Below are 16,572 nucleotides of genomic sequence, written 5' to 3'. Positions count from 1 at the left end.
TTTTTTTTCATTGCACAGTGTGTTAGTGTCATTTGGTTTGGTTAGTTTCACACTGTACTGGTTTTCCAGAGCACCAAACTGTTTGTCCATGAGGGAGTTCTCTGATTGGTCAGGAGTTTGTAAGGGTGGGGTTTGATGGACACTTCTTATTGGGGTTGTTTTACTGCTGGAGGTCAAGATTTTGGGAAAAATATGATGTAATTATTTGAACTGAACACAAGGTTGTGTGTTGAGTTTCAAACAGACAGTAAAACAGTTGGTGTGTATCATTCTCTGCTCACACACACACCTCTGATTTCTGGGGGTTTGGAGTGGACCTGAGTACAGGTGGTGTGTTCACGTGTGTCAAAAGGTTGGTTTAATAACCTGTTAGTGTAAAAAGTGAAACCATCTCCTGGAAAAGTACCAGAGGTTTGTTTCAAGAAGATTAGAGTTACTATTAACAAGCATTAATCTAAACACTGCAGTTCAGCGTGACATTAAAATAACAAACCATGCAGTAATACATTTATAAATAAAAATAAAAACACTCACTCAGCTTTTCTGGAGACTTTGACCACTGGCAGCAGCTTCAGAAGACATTCCTCTGATGGGTAATATTTCCTCAAATTAAACTCATCCAGCTCCTGTTCTGAGTTCAGTAACACAAACACCAGAGCTGACCACTGAGCAGGAGAGAGTCTGACTCCACTGAGACGACTGAAATCATCTCTGTTCAGGTAACGTTGTACTTCCTGCACAAGAGAATGATCATTCAGTTCATTCAGACAGTGGAACAGATTGATGGATTTCTCTGGAGATGGATTCTCCCTGATCTTCTCCTTGATGTACTCGACTGTTTCCTGTTTGCTGCAAGATCTACTTCCTGTCTGGGGCAGAAGGCCTCGTAAGAGAGTCTGATTGGACTCCAGTGAGAGACCCAGAAGGAAGCGGAGGAACAGGTCCAGGTGTCCATTCTCACTCTGTAAGGCCTTGTCCACTGCACTCCTGAGGAAACCAGACAGGTTTGATTTGGTGAAAAGATCAGACAGATCAGTGGTTTGTTGTTCTGTTAATTTTCTGCTGATGAAGGAGATAAACGTGTATAAAGCAGCCAGAAACTCCTGAACACTCAGATGTACGAAGCTGAACACCTTCCCCAGGTGAAGCCCAAACTCCTCTCTGAAGATTTGGGTACACACTCCTGAGTACACTGACACTTCTCTCACATCAATGCCACACTCTCTCAGGTCTTCCTCATAGAAAATCAGGTTTCCTTTCTCCAGCTGTTGGAAAGCCAGTTTTCCCAGTGCCAGGATACTCGCTTTGGTCTGCTGAGGATCAGGCTCACATTTCTGATGGTACTTTTGGTCCTTGTGTTTGATCTGAAAGATCAGGAAGCGTGTGAACATTTGAGTCAGAGTCTTGGGGATCACTTCACTCTCTGCTTCACCCAACATTCTCTCGAGAACAGTGGCTGAGATCCAGCAGAAGACTGGGATGTGGCACATGATGTAGAGGCTTCTTGAAGACTTCAAGTGTGTGATGATTTTATTGGCCAGGCTCTGATCACTGATCCTCTTCCTGAAGTACTCCTCTTTCTGAGGATCACTGAACCCTCGTACCTCTGTTACCTGGTGTACACACTCAGGAGGGATCTGATTGGCTGCTCCTGGTCGAGAGGTTATCCAGAGGAGAGTAGAGGGAAGCAGATTCCCCTTGATGAGGTTTGTCAGCAGCACATCCACTGAGGCGGACTGCGTCACATCACACAATCTCTCATTGTTCTGGAAATTTAGAGGAAGTCGACACTCATCCAGACCATCAAAGATCAACAGGACTTTGTTCATATCACAGTCTCTCAAGCGTAATTTTTTCATTTCTGGGAAAAAGTGATGAAGAAGATTCATCAGACTGAGATTTCTCTCCTTCATCAGATTCAGCTCTCTAAAGGGAAGTGGGAACATGAAGGTGACGTCCTGATTCGCTTCTCCTTCAGTCCAGTCCAGAATGAACTTCTGCACAGAGACTGTTTTTCCAATTCCAGCAACTCCTTTAGTCAGCACGCTTCTGATGGACGTGTTTTTAAAGAGATCATTACATTTGATGGGTGTCTCCTGTGTTGCTGGTCTCCTGGACGCCGTCTCAATCTGTCTCACCTCATGTTCTTTATTGACGTCTCCACTCCACCCCTCTGTGATGTACAGCTCTGTGTAGATCTCATTCAGAAGAGCTGAGCTTCCATGCTGTGAGATTCCTTCCTTAACTCTTTTAAACTTCTCTCTCAGGTTGGATTTCAGCTTTTGCTGATACACAGAGACGTGTTCTGAGAAACAAAGTAATAACATCTTTTAATGCAAAATCACTGAGAACAATATACATTAAATATTGATGTGTGTTCCTGATTAATGTATAGAATTTAGAAGGAAAATATATACACTGTACAATAAAACTAATTTCAGAGTTCTCATCTCACTGACTTATTCAGCTTGATAAATTTAATAATATGATGTATTTAAATATGAACCAAACTGAAGTAGATAAAATAAAGTCATGACTCAGAGCTCTTACTGTTGTGCAGTGTGTGAGCGAGATCTGTGTGGTTCATGTTCTTCAGGAAGTGCAGTGTGATCTTCAGCACTCCCTCTCTGACACTGCTCTGATCCTCCTCATCCTCCACCTCCCTCTCAGAGCATGCTGGGGAATCTGGACTCAGGAGCTTCTTAAACCTCTTCAGCTCCTTCTGGATCACACTGATGACTTTGTGTTCCAGCTCCTGGTGAGAAACACACAGGAACAGATCCCAATATTATAATGTTACACGGTGAGAGAGGATTTATTTTAGGAAAAGAAGAAAAGTCAGTTAGAACTGAAATTGTGTCTGATTACCCATAATGCTGCTGTATGTGGATAAAACTGTACACACACACCTTGAATATGGACTCCAGCTGCTTTCTGCTGATGTATGATTTCTTCTTTTGTGGTCTGTGAACAAACAAAACACATGCTGGAATATGGACTATATGTATCATAGCTGTACAACACACACTCATAAATACAGAGACAGATATTTAACACTCTCCTCTTAACACAATACACTGAGTTCAGGATTTCCTCACTGACACACACATTTAGAAACAAATGAATGAATGAATGAATGAATGAATGAAAGAAATAGTGATATAGTGATTAATGTCCCAGGTGTAAATGTTCTTGTGTCGCACCGCAGACCCTCCAGCTCAGGGACTGCAGGCTGAACTGAACTTTTCCAGCAGTTTTCCTCACTGCCAGTCCGAGAGTTGCAGCACTGCACAGTTTAGTGTTTTACTGCTTCAACACCTGATAAAGCTCATGAAGGACTTCACAATGACACCAGTGAGTTTGATCAGGTGGAACAGTGCTGTAAAACACCTCACTATACTGACCTCAGATCAGCAGGACTGTCTCTGAAGCGAATTGGGTGTTCCATTGACCAGTCACTCTTCATGGACACACAGCTGGGTTCTGGTGAGTCTGATCTCTTTCTCTTCATCATTCTACAACACAGATATTATTACAGACACAAATTAAGGGAAGTGTACATGCTAATATATGGAGTGGATATGGATGACTGTATATCGAGTTTGAATTCACAGAACCTCTTAGTCTTAATTAAATTTTTGAGTAATAAGCAACAAATTAAATCACATAGACAAATAAAAGACAATGCTGAGCATTTCAACCAAACATATTATAAAATGCTTAAAATACTCAGACATTAGTCATTAAAAACAGACATTAAAAATAGCCTGAATGAGGTTGGAGCTCAGACCGGCCAAGACGCCCATAAAATCCTAAGTATAACAGTTGACACCACCATCTTGACAACTTTTATGCACACCCACCTGGGGAACACTGTATGTGAGTTTGATTGAAATCCGATCGATCCTGTAGGAGGAGTAACGATTTTTGTAAATTGTGGACGGATGACGACGGACGGACAACGTGTGATTGCACATCATCCGGCCTGGCCTGAGGCCCGAGGAGCTAAAAACAGGTTAAAACTTGCACACAAAAAACTTGATACACACAACAATTCCTTGTACTGTTTACAAATACATTTCCAGGGTTCTTTTGTGTCTCAACTCCTGCTTCAAACTGAATCAGTGTTTGGCAGCTGTCCAATCATTTCATGGAGAAACACAAGAGTCATTCTATCATTCAGGACACATTCCATGTACTTTGATGATAAATATATTTATTCTAACTATTTTCTTCAAAATATCAGATTTTATCAATTAATGGAAAGAATGTTATCACACAAACATTAGAAGAAGAAGAAACCTTTATTTGTCACATGCACACTTCAAGCACAGTGAAATTCATCCTCTGCATTTAACCCATCTGAAGCAGTGAATACATACACAGCACAGGTGGCTTCTCCAGTGAGGAGAGGGAGGAAGATCCTCCTTAAAAATTCTAAGAATAAAAAGTTGAAATTGTCTTGACCAATTTAATGAATTGCTGTCCTTGAATATTACTATTTTACTGCCAAATACGACATGTACATTATATTCGTTTCTCTGGGTGAAATTACATTAGCACCCCCTATCGCTCGCTATTAGAAATTACTGCACGGAGGATCTTCCTCCCTTCGGCTCCCATTCACTCCGATTCAAACAGTCTCCGGCACTGGCGGCTCGTGGTTAACATATGCCGCTTTTCCACTACAAACGCGGCTGAGCCGTGCCGTGCCGAGTCGAGCTGAGCGGGGCTGTTGGAGTTGCATTTCGACTACAACCGCGCTGAACCGTGCTGGCTGGAAGTGGGTGGACACATTGGGTGGAGTTAGCGAAAGTGGGTGGACGTCATGTGATGTCGTTAAGCAGCGCAAACAGTGACATCAGTGACAGTGGCGGAACAAGTCAGAGCCGGGCCGGGGGCGGGGCAAATGACCGGGCCCTTTATTAAAGCTTATCATCTACAAAATGTCCGCAACTGCGGTGTTTACCAATTTCAACACTACCGGGTGCAATTTTGTACATCAAGTCCTTCAAACGAACATGTAACTCAGAAACAAAAAACATTAGGATACTGTACATGGCTCATAATAAAACATCAATAGCCTACTGCGCACATTATTTGAAGGGCATACGAATGAGCGCTCAGAGGTTGCAACGGTGACAGGAAGAGTCAGAAATAAAAGGAGGGCGGTGCAAACCTCACTGAATGCACTGTGTTTACCAATTTCAACACTACGGGGTGCAACTATGTTATTTTGTACATTAAGTCCTTCAAACGAACATGTAACTCAGAAACAAAAAAACATTAGGTGACATACTGTACATGGCTCATAATAAAACATCAATAGCCTACTGCGCGCATTATTTGAAGGGCATACGACGAGCCTTGCGCTCCGCGAACTCGTGCACGATGCTCTGTATGTCACTGATTCAGTGATCTTTTAAGCGGTAGTCTCACGACCCGGATAGTAAACAATAAACATGGAGGACATGGAGTCGTTAGTGTTGCTGGTCTTGGTGCTGTGGCTTGTTGTCGCCAACAGATACTGGCAAGAGCGTATAGATGAGGCGAGGCGCATAAGGCTTCAGAAATTCTCGTAATTCGTAATTATTCTTCTTCCGGGTTTGCGGTGTTTACAGATCCCAGCGTGCTCGCGGGGCGTGTGTGGGCATGTGAGGACACTCCTCCTCACCAATCAGTGCACAGGGAAGTGTCTGGTCACGCCCCCAGCCTCACTCGGCACGGCTTGGCTCGCTTCAGCCCCACTCCAAAACGGTGCGAGTTTTAGGGGCTAAGCAGGGCTGAAACGAGCTGAGTCGTGCTGGTTTTTGGTAGTCGAAACGCGAGCCGTGTCGGGCTGAAGTGAGCTGAAGCGAGCTGAAGTGAGCTGAAAAAGGGTAGTGGAAAAAGGCCAATAGACTTCAATGAGAGAGAGGAGGAAAATCCTCCTCTAAGAGGGTGGGACTAGCTAAGAGATCTGACAAGTGCTACAAAATATCAACCAATAGGCTGCAGCCCTAGTTGCGCAATGAACCAATAAGTAGAGGCCTTAGCTGCCTGGGGGGAGGGGTTATCTTATCAAACTTAACTTCTAGATCCGGTGACTCGGGCACTTCGGCAGTCAGAGTGAGAACGGCGAGGTGGAAGTGGACTAACTATGTTATAGATATTCTACGAATAAAGTAATGGAAACAGAGGACGTGGTGAATGTTTTGCTTGCAAAACCCTTCCATGGGCTGAGCTACAGTGAAAAATTAGCCATCAAAGCAGCAGGTAGACCAACCCCTAAAATCGAAATCACAAAACCCAATGGCAAAGGCAGTACAGTGAATGCTACATGGTTTGCTAGGTACACATGGCTCACTGGTAGCGTTACCACCCATCGATTATATTGCTGGCCCTGTTTGCTAATGAACAATGCCAAATCACAAGCGTGGAGTGTTCATGGTTTCAATGATTAAAAAAATCTAGATAGGGCAACCAAACGCCATGAGAAGTGTCAAGACCCAGGCCCGGCGCCATGGGGGGGCGAAAGGGGGCGTCGCCCCCTCGTGGCTACAGCCCCGCCCCCTCAACGGAGACTCAGATCACTTAATTGTTTTCTTATGAAAATATAATGTATTATAGACGTATTAATAATTTGCATTTTCAAATACGAAATATTAAGTGGTTGAGCATTGCACAAAAATACATCTCACATAAATCACTACTAAAACTGGCACGGTAGAACAAATCTGATTGGCTGTTATGATTCTTACGTTGCAATCGTAGAATTCAACTGTATTAAGGTAGGATTATTTCAAAAAGCCTGAATTTAATATTAACCCTGTTTTAGACATATGTATCAATCCTAACTACTCGGGACTAGTTATTGTGGGTGTACTATGTGTGAAATGCTGACACAGCCGCGCACACACAGACCTGTGATAAGGACAAGGGGCGGGGTCGTGCGGGCGGACGGGGGGTTTACATGTAGTCTACACTTACAAGTGCACTGTCTCTGCAATATCCTGTAATATGCAGTCAAGTTTACGGGAGTAGTCTTTCCCCCACCGAATTAAACGAATTCAATCACAATATTGTGAATCCATTTTCTTTCTTTGTAGGCTAAGTTTATCTCCGTTTATGTTGGTGTATGTGTTCATATATGGTCCGCTTTGTGCGCAAATAGCGTAAGAATATGTGTCGTTGACGTCACCCCCCATGCAGCAGGGGTGAAAATTCATCACTTCAGAGTGTTTAGTCCCCTACACGCCTAAACTGGGATCGCGGATTAAGTGGTTAGCGTTACTTGCATTGATGTTTTGTTTTCATGCCGCGGAGCTATTTGTATGTATTTTAAATGTAAAGGACTTGCCTGTAGGTTTGTGTGTGTTGTTTTATGTTTGGCATCTTTCCGGTTGTACCGCGTGTCTGTGAGAAAATTGGAGGGGAGGGTTAACAGGTGGGCACGGGTGTTGATAAAGCGCAACTGCCCTGGTAATATGCCACATGATTTTCCCGGACTAAAGCAACCTTCGGGGCTGTGGTTTTGTGTTTGAAACACGTTGTCAGACCGCCATCACTACTACACACTATATGAAAAAATATTTGCCCCCTTGCGATTTCTAATTGCCCCCTTAGTAAACTGTTCCTGGCGCCGGGCCTGTCAAGACCACGTTGGTGCTGCTATCCGACTGTCCTTACTAGGCACCATGCCAATAGATAGGGTGGTAGACGAGGGTGTGCGGCTGCAAATCCAGCAGCACAATGCTAAAGTGAGTCGCAATAGAGAGGTATTAAAACGTCTGATAGATGCAACAGCCTACCTAGGCATGCAAGAGTTGTCACTGAGGGGACATGAAGAAGGGGGGAATTCGGACAATAAGGGCAATTACAGGGAGCTAGCGGAGGTTATTGCTCGCTATGATCGTGTTCTGGCAGAGCATCTGGAAAGTTCGACTGTCTTCACAGGCATGTCAAAAACAATCCAGAATGATCTAATATCCGCTATAGCTGGTTCAATTAATTCAGAAATCCAAAAGCAACTTAACACGGCACCCTTCTTCTCGTGGCAAATTGACGAGACCACAGACATAAGCTGTCATTCACAGCTGTCTGTCATCTTGCGCTATGTCGATAATCAAGGTACAATTCAGGAACGCTTTCTAGGATTTTTTGATGTGTCCAGTGGTCACAGTGCACAATCCTTGTTCGATTTCGTGCAGACTGAGTTGTCAGGTTTCAATTTCAAGGATAAACTTGTCGCTCAGACTTACGATGGTGCCGCGGTCATGGCCTCGGACTTGAATGGCCTTCAGGCTAAAGTGAGAGAATTGGCTCCCTGTGCAACATTTGTCCACTGCTATGCACATCGCTTAAACCTAGTTTTAAGTCAGGGTGTTAAGACCATTCCCCAAGCAAAATACTTCTTTGCTCACTTGGGTGGCTTCACGTCTTTTTTCTCCAAGTCCAGCAAGAGGGTTTCTTTACTCGAGGAGTTCAGTTGCGCCCACATTCCCCGGAGCGCTCGCTGGAACTTTTCCTCTAGGGTCGTGAACACGGTTGCTTCAAATTATGACGAACTACTTCAGATTTTCGAGAACATTATTGATCGCCCAATGATGGATGATGAGACAATACGTTTAGCTGATGGTTTGAGGTCGAAAATGCAAGAGTTTGAATTTGCGTTTTTACTCTTCACTTTTGAGCAGTTGTTTTCGCACACTGACGTGGTGTTTGACATCTTGCAGCACAAATCCATGGATGTCACCTTTTGCAAACGGCGAATAGAGAATCTCCTGCAAATACTGGATGAGCTAAAAGTACAGAGCGCCTTTGACAAAATCTACGCCAGGGCTGCCTCTCTAACAGAAGACCCTGACTTGTCTCACAGGGTCAAAAGAAGGCTGCTTAATCCCCGTCAGTCCTACAGAGCACTTTATGATTCCATCCACGACAACTTGCGCACTCAAATAACTCAGCACTTTCAACACCTCGACCGCTTGCGCTTCATGGAGCTTTTGGATGCGGCGAAATTCGACTCGTTCAAAATATCATTTCCTACGCAGCTACTGTCAAATTTGATGGAGACATATGGCCACCTTTTTGATCAAGAAAAGCTGAGAATCGAACTGCAGCATTTTTATCACAATGCAGAAATAAATTCATCAAGAAAACTTTGCGATGCCCTTGGCTTCATGAAGTCCAGCGGTCTTGATGGGGCGATGCCACAGTTGTACAGGCTCATGTCCCTGATTGGAACAATTGGCGCAACCTCTGCAGGGGTTGAAAGGAGTTTTTCGTGCCTCAAGAGAATTAAAACGTACACACGCAACGCAATGGGGCAGGAGAGATTAAAACATCTGGCCATTATTTCAATTGAAAAAAAGATTCTCAAGACACTCCAAAAAGATCCAGCGTGGTACGATCAGGTCACAGATAGATTTGCAAATCAGACAGCACGGAGAATTGACTTGATATATAAATAGGGAGCCTCAATCAGTTGGCCTGAATCATTCCTTAACATCAATGTTTGTCTTAAACACGGCTATATCCCATGTAAATAGTTGTGAAATAATGTTATTGTTGTTCTTTTACTTGTTGACTGTTGCCAGTTGTTTGACACCGTGGAAAGGATGTTAATTAATTATTCAGGAAAAACTATTATCAACTCAACCCGTGCGTGTAACTATAGCCGGTCCAGCAGGTGCGGTCGCATTGGGGCCCGTGACCTTCAACCAAGCATTCCTTCCTCCCTCACTTTTACAAAAGCCAGCCGCCACTGATACACACACACCCAGAGCAGCGGGCAGCCACACCAGAGCGCCCGGGGAGCAGTCACAGGGGTTTGGTACCTTGCTCAAGGCCGCCCCCCGTCAACCTAACTGCATGTCTTTGGATTGTGGGGGAAACTGGTGCACCTGGAGGAAACCCACGCAGACACAGGGAGAACATGCACATTCCACACAGAAAGGCCCTCGCTGGCCACGAACCCAGAACCTTCTTGCTGTGAGGTAACCATGCTAACCACTACACCACCGTGCTGCCCATTTCATCTATCATTTGCTTCATTACACTTGAAATTTGTCATGATGTGCCTAAATTGACCGTTTTTGCTCCATTTGTGTTTCAGTTGAGGGAGTCTTTTCACAATAATGAATAAAGACCATTAAAGTCAACAACAACAACTGTTTTATTTCTTTCAAAAGTCTAAATACTAAAGAAAATATTATTTAAATTGATTTTCTCATTTAAATAATTTAAATATCTTTATTTATTAATGTCTGTGAAACCGGGCGGCACAGTGGTGTAGTGGTTAGCACTGTCGCCTCACAGCAAGAAGGTCCGGGCTCGAGCCCCGTGGCCGGCGAGGGCCTTTCTGTGCGGAGTTTGCATGTTCTCCCCCTGTCCGGATGGGTTTCCTCCGGGTGCTCCGGTTTCCCCCACAGTCCAAAGACACGCAGGTTAGGTTAACTGGTAACTCTAAATTGACCGTAGGTGTGAATGGTTGTCTGTGTCTATGTGTCAGCCCTGTGATGACCTGGCGACTTGTACAGGATGTACCCTGCCTTTCGCCCGTAGTCAGCTGGGATAGGCTCCAGCTTGCCTGCGACCCTGTAGAACAGGATAAAGCGGCTAGAGATGATGAGATGAGTCTGTGAAACCTCGGTCAGCTCTGTTACTACTCTGTTACCGTACAACTCTGTTACACCCCCCTGCAACTCAAACATGGTTTGGCCCAATACCATGTGACCACCATCACATGCTGTCATTTCCCTCTGTAGCAGACATGTTGAACACACTGTGGCCAGAGTCCTCTCATTTTCCCCACAGTAGTTTCTCTGTAATAGCATGTTGTAAATTATATTAAGTATATTCATTGACCATCATTAATCTGGTCACCATATAGCAGATGGACGTTTAGGTGAAGAAAGGATTTTATTCAGGTAAACAGGCAGAGGTCAGGTGATAAGTAGAGAAGTCTAGGCAAGAATAAAACCCAGAATATCAGAAGAACTAAATACAAGGCTTGGTAAAGTCAGGAATGACACACTGAGTGTTTCCTTTGCACTGATCTGTTCAAATAGTGCACTGTGGTAATCGTGAACAGGAGAATGAAATCAGTAATCAGGTGACTGAGCAGTGAGGTGTATGCTGTAGTCCATGGCGGCCATGTTTGAAGACCACTGTGAATCATGGGAAGTGGAGTCTTGAGTGCTGGCAGGTGCAGACGTGACAAAAGCTCAATAATGCACAATATCTATTGGTGTTTATTTAACAGTGAGGTCCAGTCCACTAATTGGACAAGCGGTGTTGGACTGAACAGCAGCAAGGCAAGGCAAGTTTATTTATATAGTGCATTTCATACACAGTGGCAGTTCAATGTCCTTTACAGAGGTAAAGGCAAAACAGTAAACAATAGAAAATAAAATTACATAAAATAAAGGGGAAAGAAGAGAGAAAAATAATATGATAATTAAACAATAGTAGAAATAAAGTAATAAAATGAAGTAAAAGTTCAGTAAAAACAGCAGAATAAAATGGAATAAAAGTTAAGTAAAGTTTAAAACATGTAAAGATGATGATCTTTATCAGTTAGCAAAAAGCATCTGAAAACAGCTTGGTCTTTAGTCTGAATTTGAAGCTGCCAACAGCAGGAGCATTTTTGATGTCCTCTGGGAGTTGGTTCCATAGCTGTACTGCATAGTAGCTAAAAGCTGCTTCACCACACTTTGTTTTAACAACAGGTTTAACCAGTAAATTTTGCTGCTGCGATCTGGTAGATCTGATTGGGTTAGGCCACTGCAACATATCAGAGAGGTAATTGGGCCCTGTACCATTTAGAGCAGCAGGACTATGAAAACTAAACTGAGGGAAAATGTGTACATTCTGAAATTTTGTTGGTGAGAAAAGAATGAAAAACACCTCACTATACTGACCTCAGATCAGCAGGACTGTCTCTGAAGTTATATGGGCGTTCCATTGACCAGCCACTCTTCATGGACACACAGCTGGGTTCTGGTGAGTCTGATCTCTTTCCCTCCATCATTCTACAACACAGATATTATTACAGACACAAATTAAGGGAAGTGTACATGCTAATATAATATGGAGTGGATATGGATGACTGTATATCCAGTTTGAATTAACACAGAACCTCTTCAACAATCTCAGTCTAATAAGCAGAAAGTAACAAGACTTCATCATCATCATCATCATCTCTAGCCGCTTTATCCTGTTTCTACAGGGTCACAGGCAAGCTGGAGCCTATCCCAGCTGACTATGGCGAAAGGCGGGGTACACCCTGAACAAGTCGCCAGGTCATCACAGGGCTGACACATAGACACAGACAACCATTCACACTCACACCTACGGTCAATTTAGAGTCACCAGTTAACCTAACCTGCATGTCTTTGGACTGTGGGGGAAACCGGAGGAAACCCACGCGGACGCGAGAACATGCAAACTCCGCACAGAAAGGCCCTCGCTGGCCACGGGGCTCAAACCTGGACCTTCTTGCTGTGAGGCGACAGCGCTAACCACTACACCACCGTGCCGCCGTAACAAGACTTCTGTATAAAAATAAAACAAAGCCTGATAAAAGCCAGCAATTCAAAACTGAGGAACATTTATGAAAAATGACATTAAATGCCTTGTTATTTGGTGTCAGATGATCAATCGGTCTCCACTGTGATTAGTTTTAATCTCATGTGTTTATACAGACCCCTCTGAAAGCACTGGAACAGCAAGGGCAATTCTTCTGTTTTTCCTCATTTACTTAAGACTATCTGTCCCAATACTTTTGCTGACTTAACCATTGGGTGGTCTGCCTCCAAAGCTGTCATGTTCTGTTGTCCACCTGGAGGACGCTCTGGAATCTTACAGTAATGCTTTTATGGCTGAGGACTACAGTTGACTTGCTAACTTTAGGACTGCAGTTGTCATGAACAGTTTTGCACCCAAGTTCCCATCAATGAAGAGTTATAACATCAACGAAACTGTCTTCATGTTAAAACTGTTAATATTATTGTCATGCTATCTGTTGTTGCCCAAATGAGGATGGGTTCCCTTTTGAGTCTGGTTCCTCTCGAGGTTTCTTCCTCATGTCGTCTGAGGGAGTTTTTCCTTGCCACCGTCGCCACAAGCTTGATCATTGGGGATAGATTAGGGATAAAATTAGCTCATGTTTTAAGTCATTCAAATTCTGTAAAGCTGCTTTGCGACAATGTTTATTGTTAAAAGCGCTATACAAATAAACTTGACTTGACTTGGTGAACACATCTAGATGTAAAGATCAGGAAACGAAGCTGAAATTCTGATCTATCGGCTTATATTCATCTTTTGATCTCAAACCCAAATGTGTTCAGTGTAAAGCAGAAACAAAAGAATTGTTCTTGCTGTTCCAATCGACCCCTTGGGCATGATGTCATGCATCACGTGATAATTCCACCTGGGGGACAAACAGTGTCTTTTGTGTAAGCAAGACTTAATCTGTCTTAAATATGGTTCATTTTTGCACTCTTTGTGGTTGTTCAAACAGAGGAATAGACAAACAGTATTACCATCTCCCCGCTCTCAAGAAAAATGTTGACAAAGAATTAACTAATTGATCAAATAAAAAAGTCTTGACACTGGATTTAAAACGATGTAAAACATTTCTGGACTCTGACTTGGTAGTTGGTTCCAGGCAGTGATGGCGGTAAACCTAAATGAAGAATGGACAAATGACTTTACAGAAGGAACAAAAAGGGACATGGGACCTGAACAGGTATTATGACGAGTATTCCGAACACTTCTAGAAGATGAGAGATATCTCGGAGCATTACCATATAACATGTTGTGGATGTGACTGAGTTGTAACTGTTTGACTCGGAGATGGACTGGCAACATGTTGACCTGTTTGAACTCAGTAAACCCTATAGGAGTCCTGGGGGAGGAGCTAAGGATAAAGCCAATCATTTTGTTTTGTGTCACCTGAAGATGATTCTTACAAGTATGGACTTGTCTGGAAAAAGTATTTACACAAAGAAGGGTTTGTGGCTTTTGTAGTGTGTAAGTCAGGGGTGTCCAAACTGATCCATAAAGGGCCGTGTGGCTGCAGGTTTTCATTCCAGCCATGCAGCAGCACACCTGACTTGGCTCATTCAATCAACTGAACTGTCTTCACACAGTCAAATACTTGCAGCCACACCCACCCTTGATTAAAGGGTGGGTGTGTCAGTTGATTGAAGGAGCCAAATCAGGTGTGCTGCTGTATGGCTGGAATGAAAACCTGCAGCCACATGGCCCTTTATGGATCAGTTTGGACACCCCTGGTGTAAGTGTTCTTCCGTGTGTTTCCACTTCAGGAAAAAGAAGGTCTGTTCCAACATGGAGCTAACGCTAACGCTCGCCCACAAATCTGCATCGTCACTCCAGTCACTTCAAGGGATTTTGTTGGGATCATAACCGCTAATAAACCCTCATTTCCGCCGATATCTATCCTTCGCTTCTTTCTGACTAAGATTATCCAAGTAATCCGGTAGCAGAGCTTTTTTAGCTGCAGTTTTCTTCGGACAACAGCAACAGACGCCGGACATCTTCACTTGGCTTCAGTCTGTGAACAAAGTTCGCTTGTTCCCCAGGCGACGGGGGAGAACGGAAATGTGACGTCACTGCAAGGGGGGGTCATTCCATGTCAATTCACACAAATGCCCAAAACCTCCCCAGTGACACCTCTTCAATTTGCCTTATTTTTATTTTCTTAGTGCCTTATGATGTCAAATGAAAGAATCCAAAATTTTAGCTTCCTAGCTCGAACGTTTTTTGAGTTATGGCCCTTCAAAGTTTGGGTGCCACGCCCACTTTTGGGGTCCGGGAATTGTACACTTCATTTGCAAGCATTTTTGGAGGCCCATATCTTTTGTTCTAAGGGGAATATAGACCTGTAAATTGCTATATCTATGTATTCTGGCCCTGTCTATCTGATTCTGCACCTAAAAATAGCACAAGTTTACTAACTTTAGAGATATTAACCCCATAAAAGTGGATTTTTTTAGGACAATTTTTTTTTTTTGACATTTCAGGGGTCCATATCTTGGAAAATTTTTGTGTTGATAGGGTTTAAACTGATTTATCATCATATTTGGGAACTCTACTGTGTACTTAGAGAGTTTCAGGGCACTCAGAGGTTTGGTGGGGGTACAGGAGGGCCCCAAATATGACTTCGGGACAAAATTACCATTTGGTACGTCCTACTTCAGGCCATTAGTTGGCCATGTGGGCACATGGTGACTGGAATGAGCATTTAACCCTATCAACAGACACCTTTTATCAAACTTTTAAGCCAATAAAAACTTTGATTATCCAACTCATCTCTCATCTCATCTCATTATCTCTAGCCGCTTTATCCTTCTACAGGGTCGCAGGCAAGCTGGAGCCAATCCCAGCTGACTACGGGCAAAAGGCGGGGTACACCCTGGACAAGTCGCCAGGTCATCACAGGGCTGACACATAGACACAGACAACCATTCACACTCACATTCACACCTACGGTCAATTTAGAGTCACCAGTTAACCTAACCTGCATGTCTTTGGACTGTGGGGGAAAACGGAGCACCCGGAGGAAACCCACGCGGACACGGGGAGAACATGCAAACTCCACACAGAAAGGCCCTCGCCGGCCCCGGGGCTCGAACCCAGGACCTTCTTGCTGTGAGGCGACAGCGCTAACCACTACACCACCGTGCCGCCCTGATTATCCAACTCCTTCAATATAAACTAAGCATTTGTATATGGTACTATTTTTGCATATTTTCTGAAAAATCCTAAATCCGGAAAGTAGGTCAACTGTTGTTTTGACTGCCTGTTCATGTTTAAGGTAGTAAAAGCACACCCATATAGTGATTTTAATCTATGGGAAGATTATTTATACCCAATACCCCATTAGTTATATTGACAATTACAAGGGATAAACCCTTTCCTGGCTGTTTCACGATGCTGGTTTTTTTTTTTTTTTTACTTTTGACACCTTTCCCTGTATCCAGCCAAACTCTGACCACTATACACTTAATAGTTAAATGCATCTTTCAAACAGGAAAGGGAAAGATGCAAACAAGGGGATGATCCCAAGAAAAACATCCTAGTTGCTTTACTACATTTGTTCTGACATCTGATCTGGAAGTTAAACCTAGACTCATCAGGGTTTTTTTTTTTTTCAAGAAAAGGGGAAGGGGCCCCTAACCACTCATGTGGGGAAAATTCGCATATCAATTAGTAAAAAGGGGAAATACTAATTGATATGCTAATTTTCCCCACATGAGTGGCTCGGGGCCCCTTCCCCTTTTCTTGAAAAAAAAAAAACCTGATGAGTCTAGGTTTAACTTCCAGATCGGATGTCAGAACAAATGTACACAGTAGAGTTCCCAAATATGATGATAAATCAGTTTAAACCCTATCAACACAAAAACTTTCCAAGATATGGACCCCTGAAATGTCAAAAAAAAAAAAAAAAAAGTGTCATTAAAAAAATCCACTTTTAAGGGGTTAATATCTCTAAAGTTAGTAAACTTGTGCTATTTTTAGGTGCAGAATCAGATAGACAGGGCCAGAATACATAGATATAGCAAT

At 43.3% G+C, this 16,572-nt stretch overlaps 1 protein-coding gene across 5 annotated transcripts in view; it reads right to left on the bottom strand.

Annotated features, from left to right (window-relative positions):
* The window catches only part of LOC132887152 (NACHT, LRR and PYD domains-containing protein 12-like), a 56,591-nt gene that overhangs the window by 18,167 nt on the left and 21,852 nt on the right, over nt 1-16,572 (bottom strand). For 3 of the 5 annotated variants that reach the window (XM_060922586.1, XM_060922589.1, XM_060922588.1), the window contains exons 2-6: nt 11,904-12,014; nt 3,405-3,515; nt 2,910-2,964; nt 2,551-2,755; nt 535-2,305 (exon numbers count right to left, since the gene is read on the bottom strand). In XM_060922586.1, the coding sequence (XP_060778569.1) occupies nt 535-2,305; nt 2,551-2,755; nt 2,910-2,964; nt 3,405-3,515; nt 11,904-12,014 (2,253 nt within the window). Of the gene's footprint in view, nt 1-534; nt 2,306-2,550; nt 2,756-2,909; nt 2,965-3,404; nt 3,516-3,863; nt 4,190-11,903; nt 12,015-16,572 lie in introns of those variants that run through there. The other 2 variants (XM_060922591.1, XM_060922587.1) reach the window with 2 other exon arrangements.

The sequence above is a fragment of the Neoarius graeffei genome, chromosome 5 (assembly GCF_027579695.1).
Source record: "Neoarius graeffei isolate fNeoGra1 chromosome 5, fNeoGra1.pri, whole genome shotgun sequence".
NCBI classification, from domain to species: Eukaryota; Metazoa; Chordata; class Actinopteri; order Siluriformes; family Ariidae; genus Neoarius; species Neoarius graeffei.
This window is presented reverse-complemented; position numbering and strand designations above follow the sequence as displayed.